The 22,694-nt window shown below is 48.8% G+C and overlaps 2 protein-coding genes and 1 long non-coding RNA gene across 9 annotated transcripts in view; 1 reads left to right on the top strand and 2 right to left on the bottom strand.

The window, feature by feature from the left end:
• LOC127493414 (uncharacterized) lies at nt 1–22,694 on the top strand. The gene is made up of 3 exons (XR_007923513.2): nt 1–139; nt 1,935–2,028; nt 21,551–22,694. It is a non-coding gene; the product is annotated as an uncharacterized lncRNA (long non-coding RNA).
• On the bottom strand, nt 3,456–21,292 carry MYBPHL (myosin binding protein H like). Of its 4 annotated transcripts, none has more exons than XM_008264745.4 (9): nt 18,572–21,292; nt 9,464–9,552; nt 8,398–8,593; nt 8,040–8,179; nt 7,736–7,895; nt 7,494–7,630; nt 5,916–6,102; nt 5,050–5,093; nt 3,456–3,562 (listed from the first exon to the last, which is right to left on the bottom strand). In XM_008264745.4, the coding sequence occupies exons 1-8, from the start codon at nt 18,720–18,722 to the stop codon at nt 5,083–5,085; spliced, it is 1,071 nt and encodes a 356-aa protein (XP_008262967.2). In that variant the 5' UTR covers nt 18,723–21,292; the 3' UTR covers nt 3,456–3,562; nt 5,050–5,082. The 4 variants fall into 4 exon arrangements, with proteins under 4 accessions (XP_008262967.2, XP_069934030.1, XP_051712151.2 ...); XM_070077929.1 differs by having other exon boundaries at nt 18,578–21,292; XM_051856191.2 differs by lacking the exons at nt 3,456–3,562; nt 5,050–5,093 and having other exon boundaries at nt 5,655–6,102.
• Nucleotides 21,912–22,694, bottom strand: part of SORT1 (sortilin 1) — a gene marked incomplete in the record, with an annotated part of 84,264 nt that continues 83,481 nt past the window's right edge. For all 4 annotated transcript variants that reach the window (XM_051856187.2, XM_051856186.2, XM_051856190.2 and 1 more), the window contains 1 exon segment: nt 21,912–22,694.

The following is a 22,694-nucleotide window of genomic DNA, read 5'->3' as shown; positions in this document are numbered from 1 at the left end:
ACGTGTTTTTTTTTTTTTTACAAGTTAAGGAAGTAACTAAACATGGCCATTTTAGGTCGGCTCTTGTTGAGAGGTCTCCCAAGACGTACGTCCTCCATTACGATTTTAAGCAAGAACTTTGGAACCTGAAGCAGGCGAGGTGTGAAGGAAAAATTATGTTTTCTCACAGGGAAACTGAGGTTCGAACTCAACCCTGACGCTTCCGTTTATGAGCGGGGCGGGCTTGGGTGCAAAGCGTCCCGGTTGTCCTGACGGGGACTACGCGCGGCAGGCGGGGCTTGGCCCGCGGCCCGGCAGGGTTAGTCGCAGGCTCCCTCCGACTCCGACTGAGAGCTTGTGTCGGTAACGTGGAAGCCTGCGTACTAGGGATGTTGTCTGTAAATGGGCCGGGTCAGCTGTTAGCGATGCCCTGAGACAGGCTGAGGCCTTACCCCGTCAACAAAGAGCCCGAGCTTTAGTCCCCGGAGTTGGTGACCCGGAGGCGTCTGTGTTTCCTGTAGTGTTTAGCAGCAGGAGTGAGCTGGTGACTGTCAGAAATGCCACCGGGAGCCAAGGAGCCTTGGATCTTAGTGGGGTGTTAAAGGAAGGTGCAAATATATGTGAGGAATCCCAGCGGGGGGAAGAGGATTGGTGTTGGCTGCACGATTCGGGTTCTAAGTGATGTAGGCAGCCACATAGGATCAAATCAGGTTCCTAAACTGGAGACCACACCTTCACCAAGCCCCTGTGTGATCTCATGCCCCCTTAGGTGACCTCGCCTGGACACCTACCTGCCGATCAGACGATGTAACCACTCCCCCCTTTGGGAGCAAATAAATGGGCCTGGAACACAGTGGGCTCACTCTTGCTCCACACGCCTTTGGGGCGTGGGGCCTACTGGCTTGCTGTCTGCCTTGCTTTGCTGCTGTGTTAAGCTACCTGTGGCTGCTCATAACTATACGCTTGCTCCATGTGGCTTGCTCCTGGCCTGCTCTCTGCTTGGTATGGACCCAACTTAGCTTCTTTCTCCCCTAAATAAAGCCCTCACTCTTTTGCGCGTTTCTCTCACTGAATAAAATCCTTAAAAACTTACCATGTTAAAAAAAAAAAAAAAAACTTACCATGTTTGGTCTATTTGAGCCAGTATTTAGAATTATTCTCTGAATATGTGGCAAGAGCCCACAGGCTTATGAATATAGAAAATTATTAGTGAGCCGTCCGATATCATAAGGAGGGTGAGAAAACCAGAGCTAGAAGCTTCCCTGTGTCCAGGCGAGTAGTAGCAAAGTGGAGAGGAGGTTGCAAGAGGCTTCCTTCCCTTAGTAGCAGACCGGAGTAGGGAACTCCTCTTTGCACCCAGTCAGGTGACCGGGGAAGTAAGTTTTAGCAAATTGGAGGTGAGTTTCTTTTAAGGAAATTCATCTCCAATTTTTCTGTCACCAAGTTTTTATTTGGAAAGCTGTTGCAGTACCAGCAAAACAAAAACAAAAACACTACTTTTTCCTCCATCAAAATAACAGTAAAGCCGAAAAGTATAGATTTCAGGTACAAGAGTTCTTCTCTCAGCATAAGGCCACTATCTGGAAATATTTGATGGGTGTTGCGCTCACCTCACCCTAAGTAGTGAGTGTTTAAGATTTTGCATGAACGTGAATGAAGAAAGAAATCACACACACGGAGAGCCCGGCACAGGTATTCCACAAATGTCATGTGTATAGAAGAAAACATTAAGGATGCTGTGCCTGTGCAGATGCAGAAGGATTGACTGGGCCTGGAGGTCTTGCTCAGTGTGAGGACTTTATTCCTTCACTGTAAAAGTTGAGAACATACGACTGTTAAGGGATGGCCCTTAAGTAATTCAGCAGATAGCAAAGGCAGGGACTGAGGGCTGAGGCCCAAGGTCTGACTGGTCCTTAGAGCGTCATAACGAGGTTTTTCACCCCTTTCTGACCTAGACCCTGCTTCAACTAGAGGAGACCTCATAGCCCCTCTGTACCTGGCTGGCACTGCAGTCTGACCCTTCCCCCTCCATTCTCAAGCAGAGGTTCTGTGAGTACAGTAGGTCCTGCAAATGATTTGCATGGTTGTTTTCTCTGTTTTCCTGAGGATGGTGCATAACTAGTAACATTCTAGGTTCATCGGAAGAAGCTGATTTCTGACATACATGGATGCCTTATGGCCTGGGGGCTTCATTCTCATGGAGCTCCAGTTGAGAAGGGATGGAATAGACACATTCAGTTTTTCACTTGAAAATGGATGTTTGGTCTGAACAGAAAAGCCCTTCACACTGTTCTCAGCCAAATCATATTCCTTTCCTCCTCAAAACCCTGTCTAATGTTGTCTTCTACAAATATTTTCTTTCTTAAAACCCATGATTCCAACCTAGACCCTCTGCAAAGGTGGCTGGAGGATGGGGTGACAGAGGTGAGAGGATCTGGTTCAAATCATAGCTCTGCTGCTTGTCAGCTGCATGACCTGGGGCAATTTGTAAGCTTAAATTCGTGCTTGTAAAATGGAGATGAAAAGAGACAAAGCACTTAGTTCAAGCCTGATACATAGAAGGCTGGTTCAATTATCTATTATTATGTAACAGGCCACTTTCAAAATTTAGTGGCTGGAAACAGCAATCATATATTTGCTGTTGATTTTGCAGCTGGGGAAGGGCTTTGCAGGGATGGTGTGTCACTGCTCCACAAGGTGTTGACTGGCCTTGATGGGGGTGAAGGGTCCAAGGTGGTCACACCATCGAGGGCCTCAGTGCTGGCTGCCAGCTAGGATGCTCTGTTGCCCTCCACGTGTCCTCTCACAATTCAGCCATCTAGCCTGAGATTGTTTACACAGGAGCTGACTTCCAAGAGCAAAAGCAGAAACTACCAGCTCTCTTAAGGTATGGGCCCAGAACTGACAGAGCAACACTTTTGTTATATTCTTTTGATTGAAGCAAGTGACATGATTCACGGGAAAGAGACCTAGACCCCCAACTCTTGATGGAAAAAGCATCATGCCCAAAGATGGGAGCTGTCTTTTGTAGATTCCATTACAAAATGCCTTCAATATCTTACTTGTTGTAAGAATGGAAACAAAGATAAGGGAACCTCACCTTCAGGCCTCCCTTTCTGTTCTCAGTTTCTTCAGTACCATCTCAGCCCTCAGGTCTTAGGGCTCTGTCTTTAACTAACTATGCTTGTATTTCTGGTTGCTGTTTTGTGAGCCCTGTGCACTCTTATTACCCTAGAAAGCCCACAGAGGAAGAGAGCAAGTCATCTTCAATATTTCTCCTTAACACTCAGCACTGCAGAGGTGAATTCAGTTCTGTCATAGACTGTCTAGGGCAAAGGACAGCATCAGAAACCTCTGTGGAAGAGAATGTGGTTATGGAAAGAGAAGGAAGAATCTTAGGGTCCTGACATTCCAGTCAGGCTGAAAGATTCTAATTTTCACAATGTTTTCCCATATAGAAAGGCTCAAACAGATGGTTTTTTATGCACAGAGGATCCACACGTTTATTTAGATTAGTTCAAACCAGACATTGTGTTGAAGCTCCTTAAGAATAGTCTCGCCACAGGCAGGCTTCCTGGAGGCACTGAAAAGAGAGGGTCTGTTGTGGCCATGACAGCAAACAGCCAGGGCACATGTAGGACACTGAGACACTCCCTCTTCATGGGGCCTGGATCCCGTGCTATGGATTCACCACTTACCCTGCTTCATTGCTGGGCACTGGCTGTGAGAGGGGGAAGAGGGTAACTAACACTAACACAACACAGCATGAACACAGAGAAGGGGAAGCGGGTACGGAGAGAACTGTCTCCACAAGCCAGCTGGCAAAGAGAGCTCTCCCGTGAAGTCTGCACTTCTAACGCATCGCTTAGTGTTTTCGTTTGCTATCTATCAATGATAGGCTTAAACAAATGGTTTGTGGGATTGAACTCATTCTCAACTTTCATCAACCAGGAGCTGCAAGACATAGGGGACATTGGGAACTAGTCCTTTTTAATTTTCTCATGAGCTTTGTACACAATATTTCTGCTGTGAATGATTTAGAAGTTGAAGGAGCTGTCAAGATCTGAGTAATGATTTGAGTGTGAATGACAAGCTGAGTTACCCTATGCCAGTCATGTGCTGCCTGGAAACTACATATCCAAATATTTATTATTGCTATCCAGTAAAAATGGTGATTTTCTTCTCTTGGATGAGAAGGTATGCATAAACTTCAAAGTGAAACAGTAGTAAACTAATCTGTGTCTTATCATGCTTATGATCCCGAGGTGGGAGCACTTGATTGAGAGAAACACCCTCCTCTGTCCTTACCCTCCCTGCTGACCCGTGGTGGGGTGACTCTTGTCAGTTCCTCCACTTTTTTTTTTTTTTTTAATTTATTTATTTTTTTTTTATTTTTTTGACAGGCAGAGTGGACAGTGAGAGAGAGAGACAGAGAGAAAGGTCTTCCTTTTGCCGTTGGTTCACCCTCCAATGGCCGCCGCGGCTGGCGCGCTGCGGCCGGCGCACCGCGCTGATCCGATGGCAGGAGCCAGGAGCCAGGTGCTTTTCCTGGTCTCCCATGGGGTGCAGGGCCCAAGCACCTGGGCCATCCTCCACTGCACTCCCTGGCCACAGCAGAGGGCTGGCCTGGAAGAGGGGCAACCGGGACAGAATCCGGCGCCCCGACCGGGACTAGAACCCGGTGTGCCGGCGCCGCTAGGCGGAGGATTAGCCTAGTGAGCCGCGGCGCCGGCCAGTTCCTCCACTTTTCAGCTGTTTCCTTGGCATCCTTTCTTGCAGTAACTGTCCAACTCCCTCCCACAGTACCTCCCGTGAGGTAGCTGCTATCACTCTTCATTTCTATTACAAGCCCAAGGAGTACAAACATATAAAGGATGTGACAAACGTAAACTTCATCTATGATAAACTCCCTTCAGGGATGATAATATTAGCTTTTTAAAAAATGGCTAAAAAAAAGTAGTCACCGGTGGGTACCTGATAGAAAGGCTCAGAATACACATCTGTCCCAGAGTCGACAACATTAGCTATAAACGTGAACTAATCCATTGAGACACCCATCTCTCTTCTTACCTTTTATAGAGCACCATGTCCTCTTGGGTAGCTTCAGTGAGGAGCTGCAATAATTAAATCATTTCTTAATGTTAACATCTCAGAAATCTCTGGGAAACCTCAGAGCATTGGGAAGGAATATTCTCTTTCAGGGCTTTGGAGAGTTATGGTACTAGCTAGGGGAGTTATACAGAGAGAAGAATGGTACATGTAAATTCATGAACAGACATTTAGACAGTGCCCACCAGGGCTTGATTCTTGGGGGGGGGGGGGGGGACACAGGTAATGAGACACTTCCTGCCCTCACACTGCATACAGTTTAATGGAGAAAGAGACCTGAAACTAGGTCATTATGAAGCAACAAGCTAAATGCAGTTAAGGAGATTTGAATAAGGTAACAGGACTGGACAGATAAATGAATATTCTAAAAGGAATGGAGCTTGTGCAGTATTACCTTTAAACAAAGCAGAGGGGAAAGTTAAATAAAGCCTAACAAACAGCTGCAGCTTTCCTAGACTGAGTCAGAAGATATGTAGTTTAAAGGAACATGATCTGAGTGGAGGACCAGGAGATACAGGCTACTTCCCAACATAGTACCAGCTCCTCAGGTACCAGCCCTGGAGATCTTGAGTAAACCAGTTGCTCCCTGTGCTTTGTGTTTCTCCTCTGCAAAATGGAAATGTTGATTCTGTATTACAGAATTGTGAAGCAGAGAAACAAGATGGGGGACAACAAACGACTCCTCAGTCGCATCTCGATGATAACAGTGAAAGAGGGCCTGGAGAGAGAGACCCCTTTCGACCTGGGCTTATATCTTTGGTACCTCCTGACTTCTCCAGCCTTAGATGATTAGCACCCTGAGGCCACAGTTATCCTCCTGCCCTTACCTTTCACATCTACCCGACAGTCCACAGATGCCTCCCCCAGGGCATTAACTGCTTTGCAGGTGTAGATGCCTCCATCAAAGGGACCAGGCTTGCGGATTTCTAGGGAGCAGACTCCCAGGTGACTGAGAGCTCTGTACTTGGGATTGCCTTGGATATCCATCTTGTTCTTCAACCAGATGATCTTGGGCTGAAAGACAAAAGAAAAGCAGCAGCAGGGCTTGCAGTAAGAACAAATTACTCTGAGTTTTCAGTCTCTCTCTTTTAAGGATTTACTTATTTATTTGAAAGAATGACAAAGAGGGCGAGGGAAGGGGAAGTTGATTGATTTCCTGTACACTGCTTCGCTCCCCAAATGCTCTCAAAGGCTAGTGTTAGGGCAAGCCAAAGCCAGGAACCAAGAACACCATCTGGATCTCCTACACGGGTGGCAGGAACTCAAGTAATTGGGCCATTGTCTGCTACCTCCCAGGTACATTAGCAGGAAACCGGGACAAAAGTGTGGAGTATCTGGGACTTAAACTGGCACATTGATATGGAAAACCAGGGTCCCAGGCAGAGCTAAACCTGCTGCGCCCTATAATTTAGAAATAATGGCAGAAAGCAGCAAAGGATGGTCCAAGTTCTTGGATTCCTGCACTCATGTAGGAGACCCAGAAGAAGCCCCTGGTTTCTGGCTTGGCCTGGCCCAGCCCGGCTGATGCTCCCATTTGGGGAGTGAACTAGCGGATGGAAGACCCCCACCCAACTGTAGTTGTCAAATAAATAAATCTTTAAAAAAAAAAATGGCTTTCTGGAAGGCTCCCTATCCTTTATGTTGTGGGATAGGATTCCCTTTCCAGTGCCTCCAACATCCCCCAAGCTCCTTTTCTTGATTGAAAAGGGCACCTGGCACCTTGCCTTCATTGACTATCCCTGATGAGAAGAAAAGTGGTAATTTCTGTTCCGTAGTGCCTAAGCAGCCTTTCATGGATCATAAGCACTAGGGACAGGGGCTCCTCTTTTTTCATATTTGTACCGTGAATCATTCATAATCTATTCCCACTGTCAGCTTATCTTTGCTCCTGTCCCTTCCAGGTAGAAAGTAGTTTCCAGAGTACGCAGTCTGGCCCAGGAGTCATAACCCAAAAGATGTTTGTTAAAGATTGTTAATGGTGTTTTATAACACATATAGAGTGTAGTGACTAGATTGTAAATGTGCAGAGAGCCTTGCTCAGGGTACAATCAGAGGCTCAACTCTAAGCAGCCTGCATGCGCATGGCCCTGAACAGTTGGATGGGTCAGAAACCCATAGGACTCTGGCATTCCTACCAGATAAACAACTTGAAGCTCACACTCAGTTGCTAGCATATCAGTAAGTGACATTTTCATATATAAGGAACAGACACCAAAAGGAAACATCATTTGCATCAGTCTAACTCAGACTATAAGGACTCTGTTCGTAAATAACATGTTGAGGAGGCAGACAGATGTGATGGTAACAGATGCTGCATTAGAACTCTCTGTGGCATAGCTAAGGTAAGGACAGAATAGGAGCAGGCAGCAGCTCCGTACCACCACTCCCCAGAACACCATACTCACCCTGGGAGAGGCACGGACACAGCAGAAGAGCTGGGTGTCATAGCCTGTGATTGTAGTGCAGTCTGCCAGGGGCTGGGTAAACTTTGGGGCTTCAGAGAAGTCATGCTGGGCAAACCCCTTGCTCTTGTAAACAGTAGCTGCAGGCAGCAAGAGGGGACATGATGTAGCAGCTGATATGCCCCATCTTTCTTCAACCCCTTTCCCCCAGTCTTCCTAGGTATTGGCCTCTGTGCCTTCCTTACCTGCTTTCTGGATGTGGGCAAGGTCAGCAGTGATGGGGGCTGTCTCACTGAGTCCACACTGGTTTTCAGCAAAGACACGAAAGGCATAGGAATTGCCCACGATGAGGTTGGAGACAATGCAGCTGGTGCGATGATAATGCTCTAGCACCGTGAACCACAGCTGTGGGGTCCCATAAATAGCCATGAATGAGGCAGCTATCTGTGACCTCACCCCACATGGAGCTAGGAGAGGCTTCTTCCAGAAGTCCCTGTTCCTCCTTCCCTCCCTCCCTGTTTCCCTTCCTCCCTCCCAGCTAGGCCTCACCCCCGATTTTGTGTCAGCCTTCTGCACCGTGTATCCCAGGAGTACTGTGTTGCCTGTGTCTTGGGGAGGTGTCCATTCCAGGGTGGCGTTGAGGCCCCAAACATCTACCAGCTTAATACTCTGAGGAGGGCCTGGCCTCTCTGAAAGGGCAAAGCCATGGTAGTGGACACAGTACAACCCACATGCACTGAAATGACTTCACCAGTGTCCCTGGTCTCTCTTACACCTCCCCAGCCTACCCCTCCCCTTGCCCACCATTGCGTCCCAGGCTTGGGGTGGGGCTGTCACCCAGCTTGCTCAGCTGTCGGAGACAGCTCTTCAGCATGGACCATCCCATCTCCCATAGCCCCCAGAGTACCGATCACCAGGATATCAATGGTGGCTGTGGCCTCGAGCCCTCCCAGCTGCACACGGAGTTGATAGCGACCCGAGTCAGCACGTTGAGCCTCCCGGATGAAGAGGATAGAGTCTCGCTCCCCGTTCCGCACGCTCACACGACTGGCATCCAAGGCACAGCCATTGTGAGTCCAGGTGGCTTGAGGTCTGGGCTTGCCCTGGGGAATTGGGAGAAGGCTAAGCAGCCCCAAGAAGTTTCTCAACCCTCCTTGCTATGGAGGGGTCAGATCCCTAGGCCTGCAGGGTGACTTGATGCAAATTCCTTGAGTTAGAGTTTGATGGGCTGTCTAAGGGGGCTTCCTTCTTGGAGCAAGTCTGAAGATCATGGGAAAGAGGATGGGTTTGTGTTTCCTGCCCTCTGAGAGTTTAGAGTGTGGATGTGGGGCCAGCACTGTGGCACAGAGGGTTAATGCCCTGGCCTGAAGTGCCAGCATCCCATGTGGGTGCCAGTTCGAGTCCCGGCTGCTTCACTTCCAATCCAGCTCTCTGCTATGGCCTGGGAAAGCAGTAGAAGATGGCCCAAGTCCTTGAGCACATGCACTCGCGTGGGAGACCCTGCGGAAGCTCCTGGCTTCAGATTGGCCCAGCTCCGGCCATTGTGGCCAACTGGGGAGAGAACCAGAAGATGGAAGACCTCTCTGTCTCTGCCTCTCCTTCTCTCTGTGTAACTCTGACTTTCAAATAAAATAAATAAATCTTTAGAGTGTGGACTTGCAGGGCAGAAGGGACAAAATGAATAGCTGCCCAAACTTCCATGAGCCCTCAATACTGAGACCTTCCAGACCTCCGAGGACTGAAAGGCATGGATTAGCCTCACCTCATCCCTTGGGGCACTCCTAACCCTACCCAAACCCACCCTTAGGAATGCAGAGTGGACGAGTCATTTGGTCTGAGATGACTGGTGATGTGGTCCTCTCCAGTCAAGGCCAGGAAGACTGCCTCACTACAGGACTCTCAGTACCTGTTTCCAAGTCAAAACCCGAGCCTGGTCCCAGCCGTGGACCCAGCATGGGACTGATGGTAATCACCTGGAATGGGATCAGTAGGTTCACCGTGTCCCCAACCTTCCGGATATAGGTCTGCCTCAGGGCCCGAGGTAGCCAGATCTTGGGGTGCTCTGAGTGATGGAAAGAGAAAAAAGAGATGGGAAATGGATACTGCATGCAGCTATACCCTGTGAATCCAGGCATTGTTCACCAGAGAAAGACACTTCCTGAGAGAATAAGAAGATTGCTATCAGCATCTTTTTTTTTTTTTTTAAAGATTTATTTATTTGAAAGAGTTACAGAGAGAGAGAAGGAGAGGCAGAGAGAGAGGTCTTCCATTCACTGATTCTCTCCCCAGTTGGGTGCAACAGCCGGAGCTGTGCCAATCCGAAGCCAGGATCCAGGAGTGTCTTCTGGGTCTCTCACGCAGGTGCAGGGGCCCAAGGAGTTGGGCCTTCCTTTACTGCTTTCCCAGGCCATAGCAGAGAGCTGGATCAGAAGTGGAGCAGCTGGGACTCAAACCAGTGCCCATATGGGATGCTGGCACTGGAGGCAGTGGCTTTACCCACTATGCCACAGCGCCGGCCCTGCTGTCAGCATCTTGTTGGGACTTGGGCTAACTGACCAAAGGTTCCCCTGGAGAGTCTAAAAGTCAGAAAACGAGTACAGCCTGATGCTTACCACAATGTACATTAATTTAAAACTCAACTACTGGCCGGCGCCGCGGCTCAATAGGCTAATCCTCCACCTAGCGGTGCCGGCACACCGGGTTCTAGTCCCAGTTGGGGCGCCGGGTTCTGTCCCAGTTGCCCCTCTTCCAGGCCAGCTCTCTGTTGTGGCCCAGAAGTGCAGTGGAGGGATGGCCCAAGTGCTTGGGCCCTGCACCCCATGGGAGACCAGGAGAAGCACCTGGCTCCTGCCTTCGGATAGGCGCGGTGCGCTGGCCACAGCGCGCCGGCCACGGCGGCCATTGGAGGGTGAACCAATGGCAAAAGGAAGACCTTTCTCTCTATCTCTGTCTCTCACTGTCCACTCTGCCTGTCCAAAACAAACAAACAAACAAACAAAAAAAACAAAAAAACCCCTCAAAACTCAACTACTGACTTTTCATCAGCAGATTTTTGTTTGTGCACAGACCAGTATAGTCTGTGTAGTTTCTCTTCCTGGCCCTTTTAAACACTTGTCCTTAATAGACTGCTTAATAAATGGCTTTTGGGGCCACTGCTGTGGCCCAGTGGATTAAGCCAGTGTCTGCAGTGTCGGCATCCCATATGAGTGCTGATTCGAGTTCCAGCTGCTCATCTTTCAATCCAGCTATCTGCTGGTGGCCTGGGAAAGCAGCAGAGGATGGCCCAAGTGATTGGGCCCCTTCACCTACTTGGGAGACCCAGAAGAAGCTCCTGGCTTCAGGTTGGCCCAGCCTGGGCTGTTGCAGCTGTTTGGGGATTCAACCAGAGGCTGGATGGAAGATGTCTCTCTGTCTCTTTTCTCCCTCCGCCCCTGTAACTCTGACTTTTAAATAAATAAATAAATAAATAAAGACTTAAAAAAAAAACAACCCTGCTTTTATAAGGCCACTTTCATTATTAACCCTGACCTTCCACTCTGGTGCAGTATGGGACAGGAGAATGCTTTCCCTTCCATAGGCAGAGTCAACACCGCGAAGTCCTGCAGCCACCCCTTTTACCCCCTCGCCCCACCCCCACCACAGACAGCACTGATGTCATCGCAGAGGGAGCCAGGCGTCTGGGCCCCTTTCCCTGTGTGGCCATCCTGTTCCTGGGTGCCTGCGTGGTGTTCTTCCAGTTGGTAGAGGATCACTTTGTACACACAGAATCTGGGAAAGATTAGGTCCACCGCTCATTTCCCCTTGATCTCCTGGGCCTGCCCTGGTGGGAAGTGGAGATGAGATGACGTTTATTGGCTTCAAGAAGGAAAGCAGGAGACGTTCTGGAAAGTGCTGAGCAGGAGGTTTGGAGAGTGACCAGGAGTGATTTTTCCCCTCTCTGGCTGGGCTGCCACAGTGTAGATATCCCACCTGGGCTGCCTTGGGGGCCTGGCTGAGACTGACAGCTTTTTCCAGCCTTCTCCGGGCAGCTGTCCCCTCCTTTTCCAGGCAGAGACAGTCTTCTGCTGTTGTTGTCTTAAGTAGAACTTGACAGCACTTCAGCTCCCACCAGTAACCCAGACCTCCTGCCACAATTCATTCCTCACAGTTGAAAACACTCCACCCCTGGTACATTCCTGTGGCAAACAGCACGACTGCTTGCAAGTGGATTCTAAACTGTGTGATAACACACATTTCCCTGAGCAGACATTCCTGAACATTTGCCCCATCAGTATGTTTACTATTTGAATGTGTTCATTATTTAAAACACAACTTTAATAGATGAAATTTAAAATAAACAGGTTCTCCTCTGCTCCTCCTACATGTCCGTCTCTAGACCACTGTCTGCTCGCTACCATCTCAAGGTCACTTGTCCTTTGTAGATGAAGATAAATACACACAGGCAGTGCATGCTGTTGTTTTGTTTGCCCAGTCGGCCTCACTGCTGTGTGGCTCATGTTTTCACCTTGGCAGTGCCAATCTTAGTCTGCAGCTAAGAGAACGACCTGGCTGGGACTGAGGGTACTCTGAGCCCTGGACCTGTCTGTCAGGCCTGGGGCCTGAGCACATTAGAAGAACAGGGTGGGGGTGGGGCCCCAGGCATCTGGGCGCCTCTGCTCCTATTGCCCTCTGCTGGACTTTGGCAATTTGGGGGCAGGGCATGAAGAACAGAAGAAGTGTTTGTGATGTGTTCCTCTCCTGTGGCTATCCTGGCAAGCAGCCAAGGAGTTGAAACCAGGCGGATATGAGAGTTTTTTGAGAAAAAAAAAGGGGGGGGGGCTGTAATGGGAAAGGAGGGTCAAAACCTCATCTTGTTGGGCTTGGTTCCCCACTGCTGGGTGAGGAAATAACCCCTTCCACTTGGCGGGGGAGGGCTGCAGAGAAGGTGACCTGCTGTCCCCTGTGCCGCCTACAGATTGCCAGAGCCATGAAGGGCCTTTGTGAGCACCCAAGCGAAAAGAGGGCTAGAAGTAGCAGAGTTCAGAGGAAGGGATTTGCTGGATATTTCCTAGCTGGTTGTGAAGCTGTGCCTGGCACCCAAAATCCTGCCTCCCATCTTGGACTGTATTTGAAGGGCTCATTCTCTGAGCATGGTCTGTTGTCCATTTACCTGCCCAGGGCTGGGCACCACAGGGCTCTGATAGAGACCTTGCCCTGGAGGGAGGAAGCAACGAAGGGGAGGCAGGGATCTACCCAAGGACTGCAGAGGGCTGAGGTGAACAAAAGGGCCCCAGCCCCCAGATGTCCAGGGGGCTGAGCAGGGCAGAGATAGAGGGGCAGGCTGTAGCCCTCCCTGGGGGACTCCTGCCCAGCTCTCTTGGCCACCAGGATATCCCTGCTCTTGAGGACTGCACTCTCAGCAGGGTCCCGGTGGGAGGGCTGAGGACGGCACGAGGCTGATGCAGCAGCAAAGAGGGTCTGACAGTTCCAGATGCTGTCAGCAGCAGCTCCCAGCTCAGCCCAGGCAGCAATCTGACCCTTGCCTGAGAATGTTAACTCCAGGGCTCATTTGAGGATTCTCTTTTCACACATCCCAGGCAAACGAGGTGTAAATTGTACTGACCTTGGAGAGGAATGGCTTCCCCTGCTGCCCAAGGTCTTTCTCCTCCACAGATGACAGGAGGCACGGGACCCAAAATCTAGAGCCCTGTAGCAGAGCCCCAGTTTTCTCAGACCTGGCCTGTGATAGCCAATTTGGTTTTTCCCCTTCAGTCTTGGGGGAAAAGCACTGTGAAAAGTCCCTTCAGAGTCAGTGGCTTCTCAGCTGTTTTGCTCTCAGCTCTATGGGTCTCTCAGAGTACCGTCTAGTTCTTTCACAAAAATTGTCACAAGAGGATAGGGCAAGCTTTTGGCACCTCTTGGGATCCCCATGTCCCATACTGGGGTACCTGGTTCAAGTCCAAGCTCTGCTCCCTGCTGATGTGCACCCAGGGAGGCAGCAGGTGATGGCTCAAGTGGTTGAGTCCCTGCCACCCATGTGGGAGACCCAGATCGAATTTCTGGATCTGGCTTTGGCCTGGGTCAGCCCAAGCTGTTGTGATCATTTGAGAAGTGAACCAGTGGTTTGGAGTGTTCTCTTTCTGTGTGTATGTGTGTGTGTGTGTGTGCCTCTCAAATAAGTAGAAAAACCTAAATTATTAGAGGACACTAAAGTTCAAAGTTTTTGACTTTTCCAGATTAGAAAATTCCTCCTAGTATCAACCCTAGTTTTATGCTGCTGAAGTTTATGCTCATTTTCTCATTCTATTCTCATGGGAAATAATTCACATCCTCTTAGAATTTCTCTTCACCCATTTAGAGACTTTGCTCCGGTAATTTCCCAAGAGCTATAGAGTTCAGACCAACGTTGTTAGATACATCTTGCAAAGTGAAGAAACAAGTGGAGGAGTGAAGAAGTCTGTGTGTAGGTTTGTGTATGTGTGTGTTTATATGACTGTATACATATGTACGTAAGTTTGTGTGTTTATGAGTGTGTGTGTATAAATGTGCATGATTGTGTGAATTTGTGTGGTTGAGTGTGCACACATATGTGCCTCTGTGAGTGAGTGGTTGCCCCAAAAGGGGTAAATACATTAGGCCAGCTAAAGCTAACTAGAAATTTCTAACTAGAAATTTCCAAGGATCCAATAAGTACTGGCATTTCTTATAGAAACATTAACAGATGCTTAGGATGTGGCCTTGGCCTGTCTGGAGGACCATGATAGGAAAGAAGTGTGATGCCCTCAGAATTACCTTGTGGAAGACAAGAGGTCACTTCCTTGAAGACCATGAAACCGACAGGTACCACCTCTTTGAGAAAAAGATCCTGAGACCTTATCACAGTCTTCCTCTGCTTGATGGGCAGCCGAGGCGGGAAGGTGGTTAGCCCTGACTTCCTGTCACTCTCTCATACTGCTCCAGTCCTAATTCCTGGTCATTTCAACACTCATCCCTCCAATCCCTGCAGGGCCTTTCACATCCTACGGTCAGCTCTAGACTAGGAACTGCAACTCCTCTGTGATCTGCATTGCGAGCATCCTATCGCCTCATCATCATCTCTGTGACACAGATGGTTAATGTCCACCAAAATTCTGTTATCCCTTCCGTGGTATAGTTAGCTGTGAGAAGCAGCTGCCCAGCCAGGGATGTTTCCAGCCCCTTTGCTGTATGACCAGGAATCTAGTTCTTGCCAATGCAATGTGAATGGAAATGGTGAGAATCACTTCTGGGCCAAGAAGTGAATTTTTTATTTCAGTCTTCTGCTAGCTGTATGCATATAATCCTAGGAACCCTAAAGAATGGCAGAGCCGCAAGATGAAAGAGGCCCAAGTCCCTGAATTATTGCCTGGAGGAGAACTATCTGCTGAATAGGAAAACTTGTTTTTCAGTTATTATGCTAATAAGAAATAAACATCTACTGTTTCTATTTGCTTCAACTATTCCATATGCAATCTCTGTCCCTTTAGCTCATGTCCTCTGATGCTCCCACATTAGCAATTTTTCAGCACTGTTGAGATCTGTGATCCATTTTCTCAATACCCTTTCACTCTCTAGCACTTTTTCCCTCACCAACTTGGGATTGCTTAATCTGTATTATAGTCTCCTGTCTTACACACTCACTTAAATCCCCTAATCCTTTTTCCTCTGCATTGTATATCCTGACCATAACCAACCCTGGTTAAAGAAACTCTCCACCCAGTTAGTGCCTCTGTTCACACAGAATAACATGCTGCAGAAAATACAAATTTATGCTTACTGTAACTTTATGGCCAGTATTCTCATATTCAGATGTTGGTCTTGCTAGTGTCTAGGGCCTACCCACAATCTATTATTCACACAGTAGCCAGAGAAGTACCACTCATGTCAGTCCTTACACAGAACCCTGCCCGGGGCCGGCTCTGTGGCGTGGCAGGTGAGGCCACTGCCTGTAGTGCGGGCATCCCATGTGGGCACCAGTTTGAGTCCCGGCTGCTCTACTTCTGATCCAGCTCTCTGTTATGGCCTGGGAAAGTAGTAGAAGATGGCCCAAGTCCTTGGGCCCCTGTACCAATGTGGGAGACCAGGAGGAAGCTCCTGGTTTCAGACTGGCACAATTCCAGCCATTGTAGCCATCTAGGGAGTGAACCAACAGATGGAAGACCTCTCTCTAAGAAAAACAAAAACAAAAACAAAAACAAAAAAGAACCTTGCCCTGGCTTCCCGTATGTCTTGGAGTCAAACCAGAGTGTTCAAAGTAGCCCAGTTCTCTCTCCAACCCAAATCCTACCACTATCTGCCTCATTGTGCTGCAATCATAGTGACCCCAACCCATACAATGCACTCCTTCCTGGCCTTGGCATTTGTTCTTGCTGCATGGAAAACATTCCCTGCAAACCCTGTAGGCATTGCTCTCTCACCTCCTGTAAGTTGATGCTCAAATATCCTCTTATGATGTCTTCATGGAATGTGCTGTGTGAAACAGGATGTTTGCATGCTTCCTACCACCGTTTCTGTCTCCCTCCTTGCATTATTTTTGGTGTAGCGACAATCATTATCAAATACATTTTACTCAACTTACTTTTGTCATTATCTCTGCACTAGGATAGATCCTCCAGGAGGGCAGTTATTTTTGCCCATTTGGTTCAGTTCTATAATGCAGGCATCTAGAACAGCGCCTGACATATAATAGGCACAAAAGGAAGGAAGAAAAGAGGGAGGGAAGGAAAGAAAAGAGAGAGGGAGGGAAAAAGGTGGCTCCCAGGCATGAGATTTGACTTCCCATGGCTGGAAGAATCATTCAGATTGAAAGAGTTAGTGGGAGCAATTATGGTTTCACCATCTAAATGTTGGGGCCCAGGCTGTTCTCAAGTCTCTCACTGTTTTGGAAGCTCTGTCTCCAGGACACAGTACCTCAGCACAGGACTAAGGACAGAGCCCGTGTTTACCAGTGCCAGCCATGTAGTGGGCTTGCTTGATTACAAGCTCATGGTTGGCCAGTTAGAGTTTATTTTGATCTTGAAAATTCATTTTTGTTTCTGGTGCCTGCCCTGTGTCCCATGCTCTCACATGCTCACTGCAGTACCTCCCTTAGTACCTGAGCTCCCTCTAAGGAAGAGGAGGAGTTGAGAGGAATGAAGTCTTGGGAGCTTTCAGGGAACTGGTCCAGGTCCACGGCACCCTGAGGGGTTTCTGGTTGGGTGCGCTTTATCAGCTCTGTGAACTCTGAGAACATTTTTTGGCATATTTTCCCTAGAGCAAGCATCTACTACAAAGAGTTAAGACACAGATTAAGTTTAACTCTGCAGTTTATAGTTGAGAAAATGGAGGCCCAAGAAAGTGGATTGACTGTCTTAAAGGACAGAGCTAGGATTTTAATGCATGTCTTCCTTTCCCAAGCGGCTGACAGATGTGCACACACTCAGCAGAATGTCAAGCAGTGTCCTTACTGCTCACGTCCTGTGGGACACCACTGGGTTGAGGTACTGGGTTCTGGTGGCCCTGAAGCCTGCAGTGTACGGAGCAGCTCAGAGGAAGGTGAGGATCTCCAGGTTGTGTTTGTGGGCCAAGGCCGGTGGCTGTCAGGAGCTGACTTCCCACAGCAGAGCAGAGGGGAGAAGCATGGGTGAGATGAGCGTTTCCCACCCAGGGCTTTGGGGACCACCACAGCGAATGGCAGAGTCATCCTGGCTCTCATTCTCCCTCTGCCTGAGACTACTTGGGTACAAAACTACCTTAATTACACCAGGTTCATGTGTTCACAGTAATTTCTTCTCCCCCTGCCTCTTCTTCAATGAGAAATTGGTCTGCTCTGCTCTTGACAGACAGCTTCTAAATACCCAGCTCCTTCCATTAGGTTGACAACAGGCAGTGAGCTTCCCTGCACAGCCCCATCTGGAGGTAGAACTCCTGGCCCTCGCCCCTGACTTGGAAATATTTTCTTTATTCACATCTTGGTATGGCCTCTCCAAAGAACTGTGGATTATCTCAGTGAACATTTTAACTACCCTACTAGGTGGATGGAATTAACCACCATTTTACAAGGAGCGTGTTGAAGCTGAGCAGTGAATTGCCTTATCCAAGGTCACAGACCTGCCAGGGGCAGCAATGGGGACTGAGACAAGGTTTTTGCCTCCAACTCCAGTGTGTCTTCTCTCTTCCTTCCTCTCCCTCCCCTGGGAGTTCACAGGCTTCTCCTTTGTGGTCTTTGCACCCTCCATTCTCAAGATTTCAAGGCTCTGAAAGCTGGGGCTTTGTGCAGATACCTGTCTTGAAGGATTACTACAGCCCGTGGGAGCTTCTGCTTGTTCTCATGCAGGAGGGAAGAGCTCGGCTTCTGCCCTCTCTCATCTGCTGAGCCAGATGTAGAAGGGGACACACCTGGGCTTGGCTCCCAGGGCCACCCCGGTGAGCTGTTGACTACTGAGGCCTCAGCCAGGGCAAGCTGGGGGATGGGTGGCAGGGCAGCCTGGGGTGGGTGGGGGCACCAGCCGCCTCCTGGCTCGAGGATGCCTCTTTGCTGAGAGACCTCCACAGAGGGGACTCAAATGCTTCTACCAGAAGGCTCCAGTTCCTTGGGGCTCTGATTCTGGGATGCTGGGGTTTCCTAGGGGAGCCCACAGGGTGCGGAGGCAAATTCTGGTGCTGTGGTACTGCTGAGGGAGAGGCTGAGTGTCATCAGGCCACTCTGTCACCACAGCTCACTGATGACCCCTTCTCTGACTGCCATCGGTCACTATCTCGTCGCTTGGTCCTTTCCTGTGGCCATTAGTTTAGCAGGTCCTCTCAGCCTTTGTGACATGCATTTTTTAAATTTAAATTTATTTAAATAAATAGATTGTTTTTAGCCACTGTAAAATAACACAAACACCATTTCCTGACTTCTCAGCTAAAAACAAAAACCCAGCAGAGACACTTGAGTGCTAGCAAGACTCCACCGAGGAGCAGCAGGGCGGGGCACTGAGGAGTGATTCCCCCAACCCTCAGAACTAATCCCACAAAGTCAGCGAGCCCTGAGAAAACCTAGTGAGGTGCGGTCAGAGTGGCACGGCCGTCCTCTCCCTCCACCCCGGCCTCCCCACCCTCACCTTCACCTTCTATCGGGGGCAGGAGCTGGGCCGTGGGGCTGCCAACTTCCCGTCCAGGTGAAGCCTGGGTGCCGTCAGCATCTGCTGGGTTGACGTCTTCCCCCTTCAGCTTGGATTCTGAGGCCACCTCCGGAGTTGTGGGTCCCTCCATACTGGGCCTACCCCAAGGCGCGTCTCCAGCTGCAGATTTTCACTGTTGCTGCTGAGCAAGGGGCTGAGCACCTGCTGCCCAGGCTGGCCTCCCTGGGGTCCCAGCCACGGATTACATAACTGGGCTGGCCTTTCTTCACCAAGCTCCTCCCAGCAGGGGACTGAAGTAGGGGCTCAGGATGAGGTGGGGGGATCAGAGAGCAGCTCAGAATAGCCACAGGAGGAGGGCCGAGGTGGCCCTGTTATCTTGGGAGAGAGATGACACCTCTCGCAGCACGAGGGAGGGAGGGGAGTGCTTGAGCACAGACTATCCAAAAAGGCTCTCTGGCTTGTGTTGGCGAGGATTGGGTGACATCTCAGCTCCTGACATCCAGCTCATGCAACAGGGTGCTCCAGTCCCAAGCAACGCCTGGGATCAGCTGATTCACAGGCACATCTTTCACTGTTCTTCTTCCACTCTGCCCTCAGTGGGTTGTGAAGTCTGCGCACTGGCCCATGCCGGGGTCCCTGGCCCAGGGCAGGGCAGGTTGGCATAGGCACATTCTGCACTCTGCAGTTAGGCCCTCTCCCCAGCTAGCTGTGTCACTCACAACACCACAGTCTTAGATCTGCTTCCTCATCTGTAAAATGGAGATAGTAATAACCATAGGGTTGTCATGAGGATTAAAAGCGGTAATCTCTGTAAAGTGCTTAGCAGAATGTGGCGGACTAAGTGCTCAATAAATGGAAGCTATTTTTAGGTCAGGCCAGCATTTCCCCTTCGGGAAGCTGTCAATGGCTCTCTTCCTAGGAGATAAAGCACAAATAGTGAGAGGCAGAGTGGGTGGAGGGAGAGCTCAAGGCTGGAATATGACCCTGGCCATGCCACTCACTCACTGGCTGGCGACTCCAGGCAGACCCCTACCCCGAACCATGGGTCCCTGGACTATGAAACAAGGGATGTGATTCCATGACCAAGCTGAGGACACAATGATAAAAACACAGGGAAGTAGCCAGCCTGACTGGAGTGACTAATTAAATCCTAGAGTCCCTGCACAATTTTCTGGCTTACCAAACCATCACTCAGTGCATGCTGTAACTCCAGCCATCCAGATCTTCTGGTCTCTTATCATACTCCCACTTTATCACCAGAAGCCAGCATCCCCTCTGATTATTAAAAAAAAATGTACTTAATTTTTACAGCAGTCGTGGGGGTCACAGCAAAGTTGAGTGACAAGTACAGAGTCCCCATATATATCCTCTCCTACCCCCGGAATTTTTTTTTTATGAAAAAATAAATCAGTAAAGTTGATGAATAGGTTCCTTATTCATTTTAGCTCCCAATATAGTAGTCCTTGTTAATCTCTTTGGCTAATAGAAGCCCGGCCTCTTTGGAATTTGTGTAGGTGCTGAGGTCCTGGACAGTTTGCAAATGTATTTGAGCTCAGAGACCTGACTGTCAGGGGCCAGCATGGCCATAAGATGGTGACTAGAGTTAACTTTGGTAGTGGTTTGGTCGGTAGCAGGCTGGCCTTGTGCCATGTCAGCTAGTTTGAAGGTCTCTCTGGCTTATTTATCATGTTTGACCCACCCAAAGCCCCTAAATGTATAGTCCCCAAACCAGGGTACCCTGTTTTATACTCACATACTCTATTTTTACAGGTTTTGCTGAGAAAATTGGCCCAGGTGTTTAGTCTTAGCCTTTTGTTGCAAGGAAGATTAAAAGAAGTAAATTTAAAATGACATTCCCAGGGTCTGCCCCTCAGAATACCTAATTCAGCAGGTCTAGGGTAAGATTTAGAAATTTACCTTTTAAAAGGCAACCTAGTGGCTCTGGTGCAGGAACTCAGAGGACACTGTTAGGTAGAATTCCTTAAAATGAAGCAAATGCCTGAGCTGATTTCCTGGGATGGGAGCTCTGCCGCAGAGGATGGCCTCTTCAGTTACAAGGGCTTCTTCAGGTCAGATGCCAAGGAATGAAATGGAAATAGTACCCTAGGATGGCGGGGTGGGATGGCCAAAGACTCAAGGCAGGTGGGCAGGAACTTCTCTTAAAAAAACTATTTTGGAAAACAGAAAAGCTGTAACTCTTCGAAGGTCCCTGAATGAAATGGATGAGGAAAGCCTATGAGTAGGAGCAGCAAGAGAAGTGGAGAGGACCGGGCCCAAGGCTGAACTCCACAGTGTTGGCCTTTCTCAAACTCGGCCCTGGGAACGTTGAGCTCAGGAGAGTTGCTGTGTTCAGAAGGAAGAGCGCAGCAACTAAAACCTGAAAAGGTGGGTGGGGTGGGGTGGTCTGCTAGACTTTCCCAGAGTAACAAGAAGAAATCTGGTCTCACACCGGTTGCCCCTCTTCCAGGCCAGCTCTCTGCTATGGCCAGGGAGTGCAGTGGAGGATGGCCCAGGTGCTTGGGCCCTGCACCCCATGGGAGACCAGGAAAAGCACCTGGATCCTGGCTCCTGCCATCGGATCAGCGCGGTGCGCCGGCTGCAGCGGCGGCCATTGGAGGGTGAACCAACGGCAAAGGAAGACCTTTCTCTCTGTCTCTCTCTCTCACTGTCCACTCTGCCTGTCAAAAAAAAAAAAAAAAAAGAAATCTGGTCTCACAAACATCTATGGGAAGTAGACCTTAAAAAAAATTTTTTTTTTAAATTTCTGTCTACTTACTTGAAAGGCAGAGTAACAGAGAGACAGACAGAAGACAGAGAGCTATCTTCCATCTGCTGGTTCCCTCCCCAAACGCTCACAACAGCTAGCCTAGGCCAGGCCAAAGCCAGGATCCTGGAACTCCATCTGGGTCTCCCATATGGGTGGCAGGAGCACTCAAACCATCATCCCCCTCCTCCCAGGATGCCTTATCGGGAAGCTGGATGGGAAGCAGAGCAGCTGGGACTTGAAGTGGCGCTCCAGTATGGATGTGGGCCTTTTAAGCAGTGGCTTAATCATCGTACCACAACAACGAACCCTGGAGGTAAATCTTTATGAGCTTAAAGAACAAGAAAATGAAGAATAAAAAAAATCAGATAATTTCTGGGCAAAACAATTCACCTTTTTTTGGGAGTTGTTTTCCCCATAATTTATCTAATACCTTTTTTACTATAAACACACAGTCCTGGTCCTTTAGCTTATTCTGTATACTTTGATTTCTGAAGTTAGAAAACTGGAAACAGCTATCATATTAACAAACTGTAGTGTAGTCATCTCACTAGGTCAGGTAACAAAGTCTGATCCGTTTTATTTCTAACCCAAATATTGCAAATATACAGAAAATCGCCAGTACAAAGTTAAACATATCCAGATTTATTTATACAATGCTAAAGAAATTTGAGTTTTATTTCCATTTTGTGGAATTTTAGTATGGGGTCTGGCTTTGCTGTGTAACTGACATGGATCATTGAAACTTGATTATTCCACCTCACATGCAATTTTCTGTCCCATGGGTACAGAAAACTTGAGTTTTTAGTGCACATGCAGTAGTGATCTTAATACTGCTTCACACTCTCCTAGGAAGGCAGCTGTCCACAGCTTGCAGAGGCGGTGGGGGAACCACATGCTCAGAAAAGGGATAAGAGATGAGTGAGGGCGGAACACAGGCACATGGGGACCCTGAGCATTTCTGTGCACGAGGAAAAGGGAAGTACCACCTCCTCCCCAGAGGTCCAACCAGAGGAGAGGTGGGCAGGATCATCAGGGAACATCAAGTCAACCGACCACCACTGAGGGCATGCGGAGGATGGGGACTGGGGCATATCAACAAGTCATTAACATGTACACTATACAGTTTATACATGTATATATGTACATATATATAAAGGTACAGATTAGTTTGTTATCCTATATAAACAAGGACTCTTAAAAATGCACTAACATGAAAAAACTGCACACAGCAAGTTGTTGAAGACAACTTCAAATTAAAGTTTATAATCAAGTTGTAATGCAACGTAACCAAGAAATCAACACGATCCTGCTAATTCAGTTCTCCTTCAGGAGGAC

This window comes from Oryctolagus cuniculus, chromosome 7, assembly GCF_964237555.1.
Source record: "Oryctolagus cuniculus chromosome 7, mOryCun1.1, whole genome shotgun sequence".
Lineage (NCBI taxonomy): Eukaryota > Metazoa > Chordata > Mammalia > Lagomorpha > Leporidae > Oryctolagus > Oryctolagus cuniculus.
The sequence above is the reverse complement of the archived record's forward strand: the minus strand, read 5'-3'. Positions and strand labels throughout refer to the sequence as shown.